Source organism: Poecilia formosa, unplaced genomic scaffold (assembly GCF_000485575.1).
Source record: "Poecilia formosa unplaced genomic scaffold, Poecilia_formosa-5.1.2 Scaffold594, whole genome shotgun sequence".
NCBI lineage: Eukaryota > Metazoa > Chordata > Actinopteri > Cyprinodontiformes > Poeciliidae > Poecilia > Poecilia formosa.
The window spans coordinates 41,996-57,218 of NW_006800533.1; the positions used below are offsets into that span (position 1 = coordinate 41,996).

Consider the following 15,223-nt stretch of genomic DNA (forward strand, 5'->3'; position numbering starts at 1 on the left):
GATAGATAGATAGATAGATAGATAGATAGATAGATAGAGAGATAGATAGATCGATCTGATTGGTGGATGTAGCTGATGATGTGGTTCTGACTAAAACCAGGAAGATGGACCACATGGCCTGCTCTGCATCCAGAACCAGTACCAAACATGGAGAAGCAGCATTCAGCTTCTATGCACCACAGATCTGGAACAAACTCCCAGAAAACTGCAAAACAACCGAAACACTGAGTTCCTTTAAATCCAGAATAAAATCTCGTCAAGTTACAGCTGCTATGGACTAATAACTGAAACAATGATTATTAATTAATAATTTTATGATATTTTTTTAATAACATCTGAGAAAAAGTTTTTTCCTCTTTGCTGTTTTCACCTGCAGCTGCTTGTTTCTGAATGCTGGAAAAATAAATTTGCCTTCCAGCCTCCAGTCAGACGTCGACAGGTCACATGATTCACTCAGAGCGTGTGTGTGTGTGTGTGTGTATGTGTGTGTGTGTGTGTGTGAGAGGACAGAGTGAGTCAGTGATGTGGGAGGATTGACAACATGAACATAAAATCAGAAATAGAAACAGATTCCAGATTCTTCTTCTGGAGGCCACGACACCAACTAGCAGGAGTTGGAAGAAATGCAGCTTACCTGCAGCAGGTGAGCTTGTGGTCGTCATGGAAACCAGTGTGCCAGCCACCAGAAACATCACAGCGAGCGTTTGTGTGCATGATGTGGCTCTGGGGTCCATTCCGGTCCTGGTCCTGAAGCTGGAGCCCAGCAGGATCACAAGGTCCGACATCCTCAGAGGACCAGCGGTCTGACAGGGACGCTGGGAGCCGAGGGCCCGACAGGAGGACCTGGGCAGCAGGAGACACTCACCTGACTCACCTGCCATCAGTACAGGACGCGTTGTCATAGCGACAACTCGTCCTGATGGTTTTCCTGAGGTTTTAAAGCCAAACCAAACGAAGCCACGGCTGTTTACACATCTTACAACTTCCTGTTGACCTTTCACTGACCTCCAGAGAAAAAGGCCCAGAGGTTCTGCTCACCCTCACCCGACTGAACCTGGAGTCTGCAACAGAACCATCGAAAGGTTCTGGCGGCAACACCAACGTTGCTCATGGAAACTGCAGCAACTGTGATGTCATCAGGTCAATCTGGTCCACGGAGCAGAAGTTTCTCCAACCAGGTGTGCCTAATAAAGTGGCCAGTGAGAGGATATCTGGACCTGGTGAACCGGGCCAAAGTTCTCCTTCTTTGAAGGTCCAAAAGGCGTCAAGTTAACATTTTAACAAGTTAACACAAAGATCAAAGATCGGATTCAAAACGAACCAACTGGAATTTCAGTCTCTGGAAATCCGGACCGGTTCGGGTCTCTGGACCGGTTCGGGTCCATTAGCTCTCTGGTTGTTTCGTCATGAAGCAGCTCCTGGTACTTACTTTCATCAATTTGGACCTGAAAGGTTCGGTCCAGGATTTCAAATCTGCTGATTGATCAGGGTTCGGTACCGGCCCGTATCTGATGTCTGAGGCCCGGATCCTCACACCTCTGACGGTTCGGCCCGGTCTCCTCTCACATTGACCCAGTTATGAGCCCAATCGCATCCATCCGCTCACTGCAGAACACCAGGGTCCAGATTCCTGACGGTTCCGGAACCGGAGACTCCTCCCTTCTGGATCCGAGGCTGAAGGCTTCGCAGCGGGCACAGAGCCGCAGCTGCAACCGCTTAAAGACACCGAGCTCCGGCGATGCAGATCAACCCAGGGATCCGAATCGAACCGAACCATCAGCACCACAGCATGCTTTAAAACCTCAACCAGCAGCCGGACCTACCTGCCATCCTGGAGATGCGGTTCGGGCGCGTCACGCCTCTCCGCTCCGCGCCGTGAAGGAGGAAGAGGAGGAGGAGGAGGGAGAGGAGGAAGAGGAGGAGGTCCCTGCAGAATCTCTCCTTCCTCCTCTCGGTCCGCAGTCTTCCTCTCCTCCAGTAGTAACCTGCTCCCTCCGACCCGGTTCTGTTGGCGTCGGTACCAACAGAACCGACTCAGGATGTTCCGATCCAAAAGGGCGGCTTGCCGTGTCTCCTCCTCTGTGACCCAGAGATGTTTATCCGACTGGACCCATTTCTCCAGAACTGACCCAAATAGATGTCTTAACGGAGGCCTCTGATTGGTCGAAACATTCACTATTAGCCTGATACCTGGTTCCGCCAGAACCGGCAGCCGGTCCAGAAACTGCTGCTGGAGTTCTGACTAAAACCAGGAGGACAGATCTACATCACCCAGATCTACACCGCCCAGATCTCCATCACCTGGTTGTAAATCCTGCTGCTGGATCAACACTATAAAACATTTTAAGTTTAACTTGAAAATGAACGTTCACCTGCTGCCTTGAAAAACGATTTAAAACAAAACAAGAAAATTGTTTTGGTTTTAACTCAGAAATTAAAGTTCAGGAAGTTGATTTAATTGTCAAGTTGTCTAAATATTAAGTTTATTAATCTTGAATTGTGAGTTTCAGCTTAATGCTGCAAATCAAACCAAATAATTATTTCACAATATGCCAGAAAAAAACTGACCCGAGCTAAAGGGCTCACAATATCAAGTTCAAATAATTATTTTACTTTATAACAACTTAAATTATTGTGATCTGATTTGTATTAATCACAACGAATTCTGCTCAAAACTTTTAATGAGCACAACATTCTCCTCAGGCTTTAAAACATTTGCATTCAAAGCTCTTCCGGCTCAGGATACAAAAACATGCCGCTAAGCATTCTGGGAAATAGTTCCCACTCTCTTTTCAGGTTTTTTTTTTTTGTGCTAAGCTAAAAATTAGTTTATTTGACAAAATGAATAAAAGTTCATTTATTATTGTATCTGTCACAGACTCACATTTAGGCTTGAAATCTAAAACTTGCTAAATTTATTTGACTTAAAGAGTAGAAGATAGAAGACGCAACTAAATGTGGCTCAAATGTTTTACAGTGAACCAAACATGAAGCAGCATTCAGCTTCTATGCACCACAGATCTGGAACAAACTTCCAGAAAACTGAAAAAGAGCCGAAACACTGACTTCCTTTAAATCCAGACTAAAACCAGCTGGTTGTTTGCTTTTGAAACATAATCAATGGTATATTGATTATTCCTGATTACCTTTTATTCCGTCTCTTCATCCTGCCAGAGATGCGACACTTCCCTCTGATTCCTAGTTGAAGGCGGCAAGTTCTGATGAACATTTAAAGAAAAGAAAAAAACAGAAGGCAGCGAATGATTTGAACCAACTGAAGAATCCAGAGGCATCGATCAAGAATTCTGCAACAAATTTAGACAATTTGACAAAGGAAACAATCAAATCTAACCCAACAAACCACAAAATAAATAAATATCTAAAATAAGTAACTCACTGACATCAAAAAGAATAACTAAAGCAAACCACAAAACAAATGATCAAAAATAACTAAAGATCCTGACAGTTTGATTGTTTTTATAAATGGTTTAACGTGTTTCATCCTGACAGGAATGAAAGATTTAAAGGCCGAAGAAAACGTATGTGATGGAGGACAGGAAGTGGATTTCTGCACTTCCTGTGGAGACGCTGCTCCTGCTTCTGTGTCCAACAATCATTAATAATTCAAGTTTCCACTGATTCAAATCTGAAGCTTCCAGATATTCAGCAGAAAAAAACTAATGGAAAATAAAGTCTTTGTTCTGAAAAAAGTATTTAGACAAAAATTCCCACCTAGTTTTAGTTTTTGTCTCCGTTTTTAAAAGCTTTAATAACTTCTAATACCTTTACTATTAGTACAGCATATTTAGAATAAAATAAAATAGAAATACTCTTTATTGTTGTACAATCTGACCATTAAAATGATGATAGTGTGAAAACTTTCAGTTCTGCTGTGAGACATAAAACATTTTTATTTGTGCAGAAAATTACAGAACAAACATCTGAGCTGAACTTCCGGATCAGAACCATGCAGGTCATTAATGTTCATAGCGTCGCATGCAGAATGACAAACAACCACAGCTCATTCCTTCTACACTGTTGACCTTTGACCTCCAGAGATGCAACTCAAGATAATCCCAACAAATTGGAAACCTCAAAAAACTAAAACTAAAAATTCAAAGTTACGGTAACGTTAGTGTGCAGGTCTGAGTTCGAAGTTTATTTGAGACCAGTTTGTACTTTAACTTGATCAAAACTAAAAATCTGCAGTCAGGAGTTCACCGTCAGACTCTATGAAAAACTGAAGAAATTAGATCGTTTGCTAAAATGTTCATATTGATCTCTGCTTGGCTGACATGCCAGGAATTTACAGAAAGTCTAGAAAAGCTGCAGGAAGCTGCTGTGACCCGGTTCACATCCAGCTGTTCCGATTCAGCAGATCCTCACTTTTCCTGCAGCTCTTCAGACGTTCGGTTTTCTAGATTGTTGCAGATGTTTTTACAGCTGGTTCATGAAAGGTTTGGTTCTCACGCTCATCCTGGCGGGTCCAATAACCGGACACATCCAGTTCAGACTGTGTGCAGGAATTTGAACCCAGAACCTTCTTGATCCAAGGCACTGCGTCTCTGCTGATCAGGATCAGTTTCATTTTACTCAATATATTTTGGTCTCCAGTCAAATATAATCATAAACTTTTACCTAAATGTGGAAAAACAGAAGAGATTGTTACCTGACAAAATGTTAAAACCTGCAGAGAAAATCAAATCTGGATGTTTGTGTTTGGAAAAGCAGCCAAGCTTCATTTTGGGTTTTCCATCCAGTAAATGTGGATTATTCTAAAGAACCCTACAACGTTTTTTATGCACTACATTAAATCATATTGGAATTTATTTAAAATGATTTCTGAATGTGGTTAACATTGAGAGATCACTTCATGTTTCAAAAAAACACAAATAACTGAACAAATAAACATCTTCTGTCATTCTGAGCTGGTTGTTCCACAAGGCAACGTCTTTGGTCTTCTTCCTTTCTACTGACATCTTTGTGCAGCTGAAAGAGAATCAACATCCTCACAATCACAGTTTCACATTGAGGAGACATTTATACAACAGGCAAAGTTTTCTTTGTTCATCCCGTCTGAACTGGGATGTTAAAGAGTTCGACTAGTTTAGTTTCACAAACGGTACAGGAAAATATTCTCATCATATACTGAGCTGGTAGCATCAGGTTTTTACCCATACTAGTTCACCAGCATCATTTTGCAGCCGTTTCTGTCCCACAAGCTACAGACACAACACCCAACGTGTTTGTGACAATATCTAAATTTTGTCTCACTCTCTGCTACATTCCAACATTTTAATGCTCAATCAGCTCTTCTACCCGGCGAAACAAAATGTTTCCTCAGCAACAAAGTCTGGATTTGTTGTGAATGTCAGGTTTGCATACATCCCCACTGCAAGACTTAGAAAATCAGAAGATCACAATTTTATTTTTCTCTGCTGGGAGAATAAAGCCGTTGGTCAGAGGCAATTTCTAAAGAAGAACCCTGGCAGAAGACAATCACAGGAAGCTGAAGAAACCCTGCTGGCTTGTTTTGAGGCTACTGATTGGATCGCTCTCTGCCAGCCCCACATCAGAGCCATGACTGATATGAACCTGGGTGGACGGCAGAGAGAATGACAAACCCTGGATCAGCAGGGACCTGAAGGAACCAAGGAGCCTTTAGGGCCGAGACGCTGAGGAGGAAACAAGCAGCCGCAGTCCAGATGAGACAGAAGGATTAGGGGTTAAGGGTTAGGGTTAGCCTAAGCAATAATCTGGAGAAGAAACTGCAGAGGAACCAAATGAGACAATCAGGAAGGAAGAGGATCAGATGGATGGGTTGTTCCAACGACTGGAGACCTGTTGCCATGACGACCCACAGCAGTCCGACTCCCGTCATCTCCAGAAATACTCAGATTACTCTGCAGCTGCCAGGGGTCAGAAAGGTCAAAGGTCAAACCCTGTTTCCATCACAGCAGAGGATTATAGAACCCCCAGGGTTCATCTGGACCAGGACCGGAACCAGGACCAGGACCAGAACCAGGACCGGAACCAGGACCAGCACCATTACCAGAACCAGGACCAGGACAGGAACCAGGACCAGAACCTGAACCAGGACCATTACCTGAACCAGAACCAGGACCAGGACAGAAACCAAGACCAGAACCTGAACCAGGACCATTACCTGAACCAGAACCAGGACCAGGACCGGAACCAGTACCAGGGCCAGGACCGGAACCAGTACCAGGACCAGGACCGGAACCAGTACCAGGGCCAGGACCGGAACCAGTACCAGGACCAGGACCGGAACCAGGACCTGAACTAGGAGAGACTTAACAACCTGATTAAGAACCTGGTTCTGCTCTGGTTCTGTTGGACCTCTGTAGTGTGCATTTCATTTCTCTTTGGGATTAAAGGAATATTTTGGAGCTGAATTAAATCAGAGCTACTTTTCCAGCCAGTTTTCCCCCATCATCATCATCATCATCATCAAAATATCAAAGCTTTATTAAACTGAATCCCGTGAACAGTCTCTTACACAAATCTGTGCTAAAATATCAGAACATTTAAAGCCACTTTGGTATTACCACAGTGTAATCAGTTAAATAAGCTCCACGTTTCACTGCTACATTGGCTGCTGCACGACTACAAACAGAAATGTAAGTTTTGTCACTTTACAAAGGAATTATTAGAGAAAATAAAGCTGACTGCATCAGATCTTTTCTTGCTGGTCAATAACATCAGTCATTAGATAAAAACACAAGAAGCATCAAGCAGACTGAAGCAGAGTCAAAGGATGAAGAAAACGTTAAAGTTCTCCTCGTTACAGTTTCTAGTTGTCTGAGCTTCTCAGTATGTGCAAAATGTTACTTTAGTTCAGGAAGAGATAATAAAGACCTAAATACAAGTGATGTGTCTGGAATGTCAGTAATAAATCATTCATTTATCGGCTCTGATGCTCAGTGGAAAGACCTTCCCTCACATCACCAATGGATTCAGCGCCTAAACACTTCCCATCAGAACCAAACAGAACCAAACAGAAGATTCTTCTCTTCTGCAGAGGAAGTTGCACCGCCCCCTGGTGGATGCTACAGAGAACTGTTAGCTTGATTTGCAATTTGCAGAAGATTGAAACATGAGAGTTTCCAGAAAGTTGCCAACGTGTGGACAGGTTGCTCTTCTTTGGGATGAACTAACTGGAGGGAGAGGAGAACATTTTACAACATCTGGGTTTGATGCTTTCTGGAGGAATTCAATCTGCAGAAAGAGGAAAAGTTTGACCTGAAACTTGACATTTAAACAACCAACTTTAGCAAGTTTTCTGTGAAAAATCTGCATGTCATTATAGTTCAAGTTATTATTATTAAACCATTGTTTAAAATTATATGCAAACCTAAAAATCCAGATTTATGATCCAGATTCCTCAATCTGGAAAAAAGGAACAGTTTGGCTGAAGTTCTGATGTGTGTTTGAGGACGGGAACGTTCTCCACTCAGCTGACATTTACCTCAACTTTCCAGTTTGTACTCAGTCAAGGTGAAAGTGGCTCATATCTATTGTTTGAGTCGGTCATCAGACAAGCTTCATGTTAACTGATAAACTTTGAAACTTTGCTTCTTGTGTGAGATTTAGTTTTGATAAAATCAGGACCAATTTAAAAAGCCTCTAATTAATTACATTTTCAAAGGCATCCCACCGTTCTAACATCATGATATTTTTCTGCAGGAGTTCTCAGTCAGTTCACACATCTAACACGTTGCTCTAATGCTAGCTGTGGAATAAAAGTGGATCATAGTGGTGGATCTGCAAAGACCAGAGCTGAGTGACCTGCTGACCTCCAGGAACAACAACCAGTCTTTCCTCCACTCTGACGTCTGTGCAGTGTTGCATCATGGAGACATCATGGATGGATGAGAGCCAGCCAACAGGTTCCCACAGCATGCCGTGAGGTCACTTCCTGTTAGACCTCAGGCCCTGGTAAAACTGGGGACAACCAGAACCAAAATGGCCACCACAGCGACCGCCGCCACTGCCATGTTCCAGCCTTCAGAGTCGCTTTTCTGGAAACAAAAAAGAGAGAGTCATGTTAGAAGGATCTGTGAAGGAGGATCACCATCACTTCACGCTCCTGACAGCAGGTCTTCTGCTGAGTCGCTGTTGGTGAAAATAGATGATCCTGGTGAGAAATCAGCCCCAGACTGAGACGAACCAGTTTCTATGAAACCATGCTGATACTTAACAAGGAGACGGTTCCTGCACTGAGTTCTCCATCCCAACAACCAATCACACACCTGGAGGTCGTGACCATAGCCACTGAAGACAGCAGGGCTGAACATCTGAAAGATCAACCAAAAACTGTCTTCATGCTGTCAGAGGCCTGATGACGGGGGAGGGGAATAAATCAAGTTCAAAATGACCAAAACAAAAGATTAGGCACGTTTTATTTTGCTTCATCTTTAAATGAAAGGAGCATTGATGGATTACTAGTTCATCCCTTCAATCTTAACACTTTCCCAGAATAACCATTTTTCAGACAGTAAACTCATCACTTTCCATCATAAGTCATCCAGAGGAGGTTTGCACCCCTTAACTGCCATCCCCAAAACACTTAAACCTTATCCAAAGGGCACATGAGGACACTGGCGCCATCATGACAGTTACAGGGTTACAGTCTGAAAACCAATGGAACCAATGCAGCCTTAAAATGTCCTAAGATGACATTCTTTCCAATGACCAGCAGGGGAAGTATGCAGACTGCCAAGGATCTCTGACAGTCTACATACTGGTCTAATTTGGGGGATCCTGCTATGATTCCACCTTCTGCTCTCACAACTGGACCACAACCAAAGCAAAGTCAGCAAAGTCCTGACAGAAGCTTCGCCAACATGGAGCCACAGTCACGATGGTGTTGTAACCTGAACATGAAACCAGTGAGGCCAGTTCACCAGAGCTTTATCTTCCCAGGTCAGAAGCTCCTCTAGAAAGTTCTGGATCTACCTCCTGGTGTAGATCCATCTTAGTCAAATGAACAGAACATCCAGTTCATGTGAACCATTCTCCTCTGTAGAGAAGAAAGTGTTTGAAGGGCTGATCCACTAACTAAAGATCACCGCTGATGATGTCACACCTCTGCATACTGAGCTTCATCCAGAAATGATGACATCATGATATGAAACCACTAGAAGCTCATCATAATCTCTCAGCCAGAGTAAGGAGCTCACTCTGTTCTTGATGCTCCATGAAGACTCTGCACCTTCCTCATGAGGCTGTTGGGTCTCTGCCCACAGTGAAGTCAGCCATACCCAACTAAAGCTACTGACAAAAGATGATGATGGTGAAACTGTAAACTGCCTCCAACCCCGTTTTACGAAAAGGTAACATCAGATTGCATACTTCAGTTTAATGGAAGTTATCTTTGCTTAGAAAAGCTCCTTCTATCCTTTAACTGGCTGGAAACATGGCTTTCTACTGGAGACGAGACACGGTGTTCTTCTTTCTACGACATTTATTCAGACTCATTTCTCATGATATCAGTGCTGAGCATGTCTGAATGACACACAGAGATCAGGAGCATCAGGTTTCATCTCCACTAGCTGCACTAAGGTGCTCTGAGCAGGTTCTCGTTTATCAGCCATTCTTGGCTGCAGAAAGAAGCAAAGCCATGGCCATACCTGGTCCCTTAGGACGCCAGCTCCTCCCACCAGCACCAAATCAACGCCACTATAACAATCAATCCTATGAAGGGGATGGAGAGAACGGGGGGCTCTGAAGGACGGGTGCAGTTCTGGGAAGAAGACAGGGTGGGGTGTAGAGGGAGGAGGGGAGAGGAGAAAATAAAAGCAGAAAATAATCTAAGTACTAACATGAGAAGGTGTGACAGGGAGAATATCGACAGGGAGTAAATAAAATGTGACTGGATGAACAGAGAGAGAGAGATTTAAAGACTGGTAGGTCGAGTATAACAGAATTTTATAGTTAACAGTATAAAATTCATAGTAAACAGATCTGATGATGCTCAGTCGAACACATGCAGACAAACAGATGGACAAGAGACAACTGAAGCATGCTCAAAGGCAAAATGCTCAGCCAACATGCTAACGCTATGTCACTGTGATGGTCAAAGGAGCATCTGTAGGGTCACAGTGGGGTCATGAAGAGTTGGATGGACTGGTTTACCCACCATGAGCCACAGAGTTAGAACAAAATAAGGGAACACTTCAATAAAGAAGGATGAAGGTGGAAATAAGTTGCTATCTAAAACTCCCCAACCAAACCAAGAACAGGTCCAAGACCAAGAACCTGACATTTGCTTTTGCTCAGAAGGTGCTTCGTGTTTTACCTGCAGGGGGAGCCAAAGACATTAAATTACAGCTACATGTTCAAATGCTAGAACTAGGAGGCTGAGGAGATAAAATCCCTTCATGTTTGGACTTAGAACCGCCTGTCATGAGGAACAACCCAGGACAGGTACCTAGCTACCAAGGGTTAGCATTAGAACTGATGAAGTACTGTCCAGTAGCTTTGATCTGCAGCCCTGGAAACAGGACTAAGAAATCTGGGATCCTGAGGCTCCAATGTGAGAATCACAAATGTAAAAGGTCTTACACAAAGTTTTCCTCAAGTTACGAGTTCAGATTCTCAAGAGTAGGTAAAAAAACTGTTACAATGTCTTTTATATCAAATGATGTGAATCTCTGCACTGAGGTCAACAAGATGAGAAAAGTGAAGTTCTACCAGAGGCAAAAACTTCAACCTACACACCAAGATGAGAACCAAAGACGAGTGAAGGTCCAACTGTCAGTCATGAAACGTTTAAATGTTCGCCACAGACGGAGACACCCCCAATCTGTTCACTGTGAAGGTAATGATATTGTCTTTGTGCCATATGTTGTTTCTGTGATCCTAAACGGGCTAAACATCAGGAAGGAACCAGACCAGCTTTCAGATTAAAACGATGGAGTGGATGGTTGCCCTCAGGATCCTGATCCACCACAATAGAAAAGCAGTGTGACTGAACTCTCATGAACATTCAAATCTCTCATGCAATGACTGGTAGCTAGGGCCACGGAATTGTTTTTCAGATCTGGTGAAACAGGCTGTGGCCGTACTGGGTTGATCTTTTGCTTACTACAATCCCCATACTCATGAGCCCTTGAGCAAACGTTTGGGTCATGTGATACCCTCTCTGTAACCATAAAACCTTTTCGGTTCAAGTTCAAACCAACTTCAGTTTTAATACTTCAGCCTCTTAAGGCAGCTGAAGTCCTGGTGAGTGTTGGATGTTTCCAGGTCAAAGTTCATCCCAGCTCCAGCTCAGACTGCTGTTCACATGAGGTTCAGCTACACAGTGACCCAACGTGACCCCAGGCGGTTCCTCGTCAACATGTAGACGGTCTCCATCAGTCAGTTTAGCAGACACCGAGGCAGACACATGGAGAAAACAAATGTTCTCAAAAATGTTAAGAAGCTTGCAACTAAAAGTTTAAAGGTCTGCTGCAGAGTTATCAGCCAGCATGCACACACATGGACAGTAGTCATGACAACAGAGGGCTGGACTCTCAAGGCATCCGAGGTTTCACCGAGCAGATCTTTGTTCTTACCTTGGAGGGAACCTGGTGTTCCTCACTGACTACTTCAGAAACCCTAAGCTGTCTGACTTTCAAGGCAGGACCACCCAGCTCCCACTGACCTTCTGACCTCTTACCTGCAACTTTTGTCCCAGCAGCTCCTGCAGCTCCTCCTTGCAGCTCTGCAGCTGCAGCTGGAGAGCTGCTCGCTCCCGCTGGCTGCCTTCATGCAGCTGCTGCAGCTCCTCCAGCTCCGTCTTCAGACCTTCACACTGACACAGGGAACATCCACGCCTGGTGTTCATCAGACAGCAGTGGCAGGCTGGCATTAATGACACCATAACTTACAACTGAGTTTAACCACTGGATAAAAAGCAACCAGCTGATCCCGAAAATAGCAAACGTTTATAAGAATCTACTGAAAACCAGAGAGCAGGAAGCAACGGGAGCTAAACCCGATACCTCCAGCTGGACCTTGAGAGCCAACTCCTCTGCCATTCTCAGCTGGACCTTCAGGGTCCTGATTTCATCCTGGACTGCTGACGAGTCCAGACTCTGCAGTTCGGATCTGGACTGGGACAGAGTGATGTAGGAATCTGCCTTTAGCTGATCGTCATCCTCAGTTTGGCCCTCAGCTCTGACTTCCAGGTACGAGTCACCGCACCTGAGACAACCAGGGAAGAAGTATGAGAACATTCAGCTGATCCAGTCCTTCACCACCTACCAGAACCAGCAGCAACGTTTCAGTCTTAGTGCTGAACACTGGACCGGAACCACTCACATGTCTCGTTGCTGCTGCAGTTGTTCCAACTTGTTGATCAACTCTGTGTTGTTGCTGCTCAGAGTCTGACGCTCATTGGTCAGAGAAATTAACTCTTCCTGCAGCTGAGTCACATCACCTGAACACACCACCGCCCATCAATCAGCAGATTCCTGACTGGTCCAGACATGAGGCTGCGTTGCTAGTCTGTGTTGCTAGGTTACCTGACCGGGCCGTGCGGTGGCTCTTCATGCTCAGCTCGGCTCTCAGCGAGGTGACCTCCAGCTCGTACTCGTCTGCCGTGGCGTGCAGGCGCTGCAGCTCCACCCGCAGGCGGCAGAGCTCCTCCTGCAGGGAGGCGATGTCGTTCTCCCTCTCTGCCGCTGCCTCCTCGGCCGCCTGCTGCAGCACCAACACCTCCTCCTGAGCAGAGCGCAGCTCCTGCTGGACCTCCACCAGCTCGCTCTCCTTCTCCTCCTCCAGGCTGCTCATCTCCTCCTGCGCCGACCGAAGCTGAGCTGCAACAACCAAACAGAGAGAGACATGACTCAGCCAGTCAGAGCCAAAACCAGCCAGGCAGCGCCCACACGGTCAGAACCGGGTCAGAACCAAACCTGGTTGGTTAGGTTTCAGAACCGGGTTCTGACCCAACCAAACTGGTTGGTTTAAACTGATTCTGAACCAGAACCAGTTCAGTTCTGGTTCAGAACCAGTCCAGAACATCTCGTTTCTTTTGCGGTTCTAGTCCAGTAGAATCGGTGTGTGGCTTCCTCCACCTTGCAGCCTCTGGATCTGCCGGGTGAAGCTCTCCGCCTGATGGGCGCTCGCCAGCCGCTCCTCATCTAGCAGACCTTTGGAGGAAAAGCAGGTCAACTAGAGGTCAACAAGGTTTTAAAAAAGCGCACATTGAATATGGGTCGGTGGTGTTGCTATGACAACAGGTGACCAATCCTGCCTCACCTTGCATCTCCATGAAGCTCTCCTCATGTCGCTGAGAAACCTCTCGAGTCTCATCCAGCTCCAGGAGAAGTTGCAGCACCTGAGCTCTAAGCTCCTCCAGCTCCTCCTCCTCTCCCTGATCGTCATCTTCAGACTCCCTCTCCTTCACTTCCATCTCTTCCTCCTGCTGGCCCTTCTCTCCATCTCCCTCAGGCTCCTCCTTCTCCTCCATGGACTCCCTCTCCTTGGCCGTCAGGGCCAGCCTGCTGGGTTTGTCCTCCCTCAGCTCACACAGCTCATCTGCAGACAGTCACACAAGGAGTTCCTGAACTGCTGCAGCAGCTTCCTGGCTCCAAGCATCAGGCAACTGAAGAACCAGCCTAAGGAGTCTGTCCTCTGGCTCCCTCTGCTGGTGAAAACTCAGTACCACAGAAATGAATAAATCAATCCATCAATCATGAAAACAATTTTAAATGTTTCAAAACTCAAGATTGGGAAAACGGCAGCATGAAGTCATGATTCCTGCATTTCCTGGAAGAAAGACTAAAACGTTAGAGCTGCAGGGTCCTTCATCATCACCTTCATCACCTTCATCATCACCTTCATCATCACCACCATTACCATGTTGGGGATGAAGACCGTACAGTGGCTCTGAGGACAACTGGATGTTTGATGATGGTTTGGGAGGACCAGACGGCCGAACAAACTCCTGGAGAATTCCCCTCCAGAACCGCCCAGAGAACCCGTCCAGACTCGCAGCCGCATGAACACTGACTGATGCTTTCCTAACAGAACTACCAGAACATCTTCATCACTGACCAGATGGGTCCAGCACCTCCTCAATGACGGGCGGCAGCCGGAAGCCGTCCATGATGCGACCGATGCAGGAGGAGCTGCTTCTGACGCTGCAGAGTGTTGGAGGGGAGGTCGGAGGTCAGGTCAAGCTCTGGACAGAGAGAGACGCAGTACCTCCTTCATCCTGCAGGGGCCTCAAGAAAACTGAGGAGGGAGGCAGAGACGGGTGATCAGAGACAGGAGGACGGCAGCAGTCCAATCTGCAGCAGAGCAGCAAGGAGATCATTAAATATTTGATCATTTTTATGCATATTTTATGGATTTTCTGACAATGTCTCAATCTGAACATCCAGAGCAAAAATACTAAAGCAGGTAAACATTTTCTGAGATCTGAACATTTTTCATAAAATCAGATCTGGAGACCAAGGGACGCAGATCCTGACCTCTGACCTCAGGGTGTTCTACACCAATCGTCTGGTCCAGAGGAGAAGACGACATCTTTACTGTCATCGTCTCTTTGACCAGAATCAGTTCCGGTGGGTCAACAGGTGGACCGGTTAACACCAGAAACAGAATTCATCCTTCATGTTTCACTGCAAAAGATGTTCATGCGGACCCACTGACCTCAGAACCGACCAGAACATCCAGAACCAGAACATCTCGTTTCTTTTGCTGTTTTTCTGTTTTCATTGTTTTTAGTTTCATGATCATAAATGTGGAACTGCTCCTTTAATGTGCTGCAGCAGCTGAACCTGCTGCATCAGGCGATGAAAACGTACCTGATGAAGAGCTGCTTCTTTCTGCTTCTCTCTGGATTACTGCAGTCCTCTTCCTCCTCCTCCTCCTCTTCCTCGATGTCCTATATTTCCCCCTCAGTGTCCGCTCCGCCTGCGATGCCGACTGACGTCACTCGATGCTTCCGACACTCGCCGCTCATGACGGGAATACAGAGCGGAGCTGCAAGACGCAACATTTAACTGTTTCCTGCCAGGAACTCTTCTTACTCCTCACAGACTCCTCTTCCTCTTCTCCCTCCTTTTCCTCCAAGCTTCCCGATCAGCTGAGGTCTGATGAATCGCTGCAGGGGAGCCTTCCGTTCGCAGAGTCGAGAGAACGAGACCCGGTTCAGAGCTGCTCCGTGTCCATCTCTGCTGGAAACCGCAGTCGCCTCCATCCGTCT

At 45.6% G+C, this 15,223-nt stretch overlaps 2 protein-coding genes across 9 annotated transcripts in view; both read right to left on the reverse strand.

Annotated features, from left to right (window-relative positions):
• si:dkeyp-27e10.3 (UPF0606 protein KIAA1549) overlaps positions 1–1,904 on the reverse strand; it is an 18,521-nt gene extending 16,617 nt beyond the window's left edge. For 3 of the 6 annotated variants that reach the window (XM_007541225.2, XM_007541223.2, XM_016665567.1), the window contains exon 1: positions 635–916. In XM_007541225.2, coding sequence (XP_007541287.1) covers positions 635–902 — 268 coding nt within the window. In that variant the 5' untranslated portion in view covers positions 903–916. Of the gene's footprint in view, positions 1–634; positions 1,424–1,823 lie in introns of those variants that run through there. The other 3 variants (XM_016665569.1, XM_016665568.1, XM_007541222.2) reach the window with 3 other exon arrangements.
• A 4,567-nt stretch (positions 1,905–6,471) lies between these two features.
• ccdc136b (coiled-coil domain containing 136b) lies at positions 6,472–15,171 on the reverse strand. Of its 3 annotated transcripts, none has more exons than XM_016665564.1 (10): positions 14,823–15,171; positions 14,068–14,247; positions 13,270–13,548; positions 13,086–13,160; positions 12,534–12,827; positions 12,331–12,448; positions 12,012–12,213; positions 11,687–11,821; positions 9,654–9,766; positions 7,956–8,042 (listed from the first exon to the last, which is right to left on the reverse strand). In XM_016665564.1, exons 2-9 carry the CDS (start codon positions 14,117–14,119, stop codon positions 9,662–9,664), a joined length of 1,260 nt encoding a protein of 419 aa, XP_016521050.1. In that variant the 5' UTR covers positions 14,120–14,247; positions 14,823–15,171; the 3' UTR covers positions 7,956–8,042; positions 9,654–9,661. The 3 variants fall into 3 exon arrangements, with proteins under 3 accessions (XP_007541289.1, XP_016521050.1, XP_016521051.1); XM_016665565.1 differs by having other exon boundaries at positions 14,068–14,303; XM_007541227.2 differs by lacking the exon at positions 9,654–9,766 and having other exon boundaries at positions 6,472–8,042; positions 14,823–15,170.
• Positions 15,172–15,223: the final 52 nt, after the last annotated feature.

Excerpts from the sequence above, each read along its gene's own strand:
- ccdc136b (XM_016665564.1), bottom strand. The coding sequence starts at position 14,119 with ATGGACGGCTTCCGGCTGCCGCCCGTCATTGAGGAGGTGCTGGACCCA. Across the intron at positions 13,161-13,269 it reads GAGCTTCATGGAGATGCAAG|GTCTGCTAGATGAGGAGCGG; the intron begins GTGAGGCAGGAT and ends TTTCCTCCAAAG. Across the intron at positions 11,822-12,011 it reads CTCTCAAGGTCCAGCTGGAG|TGTGAAGGTCTGAAGACGGA; the intron begins GTATCGGGTTTA and ends TCCCTGTGTCAG.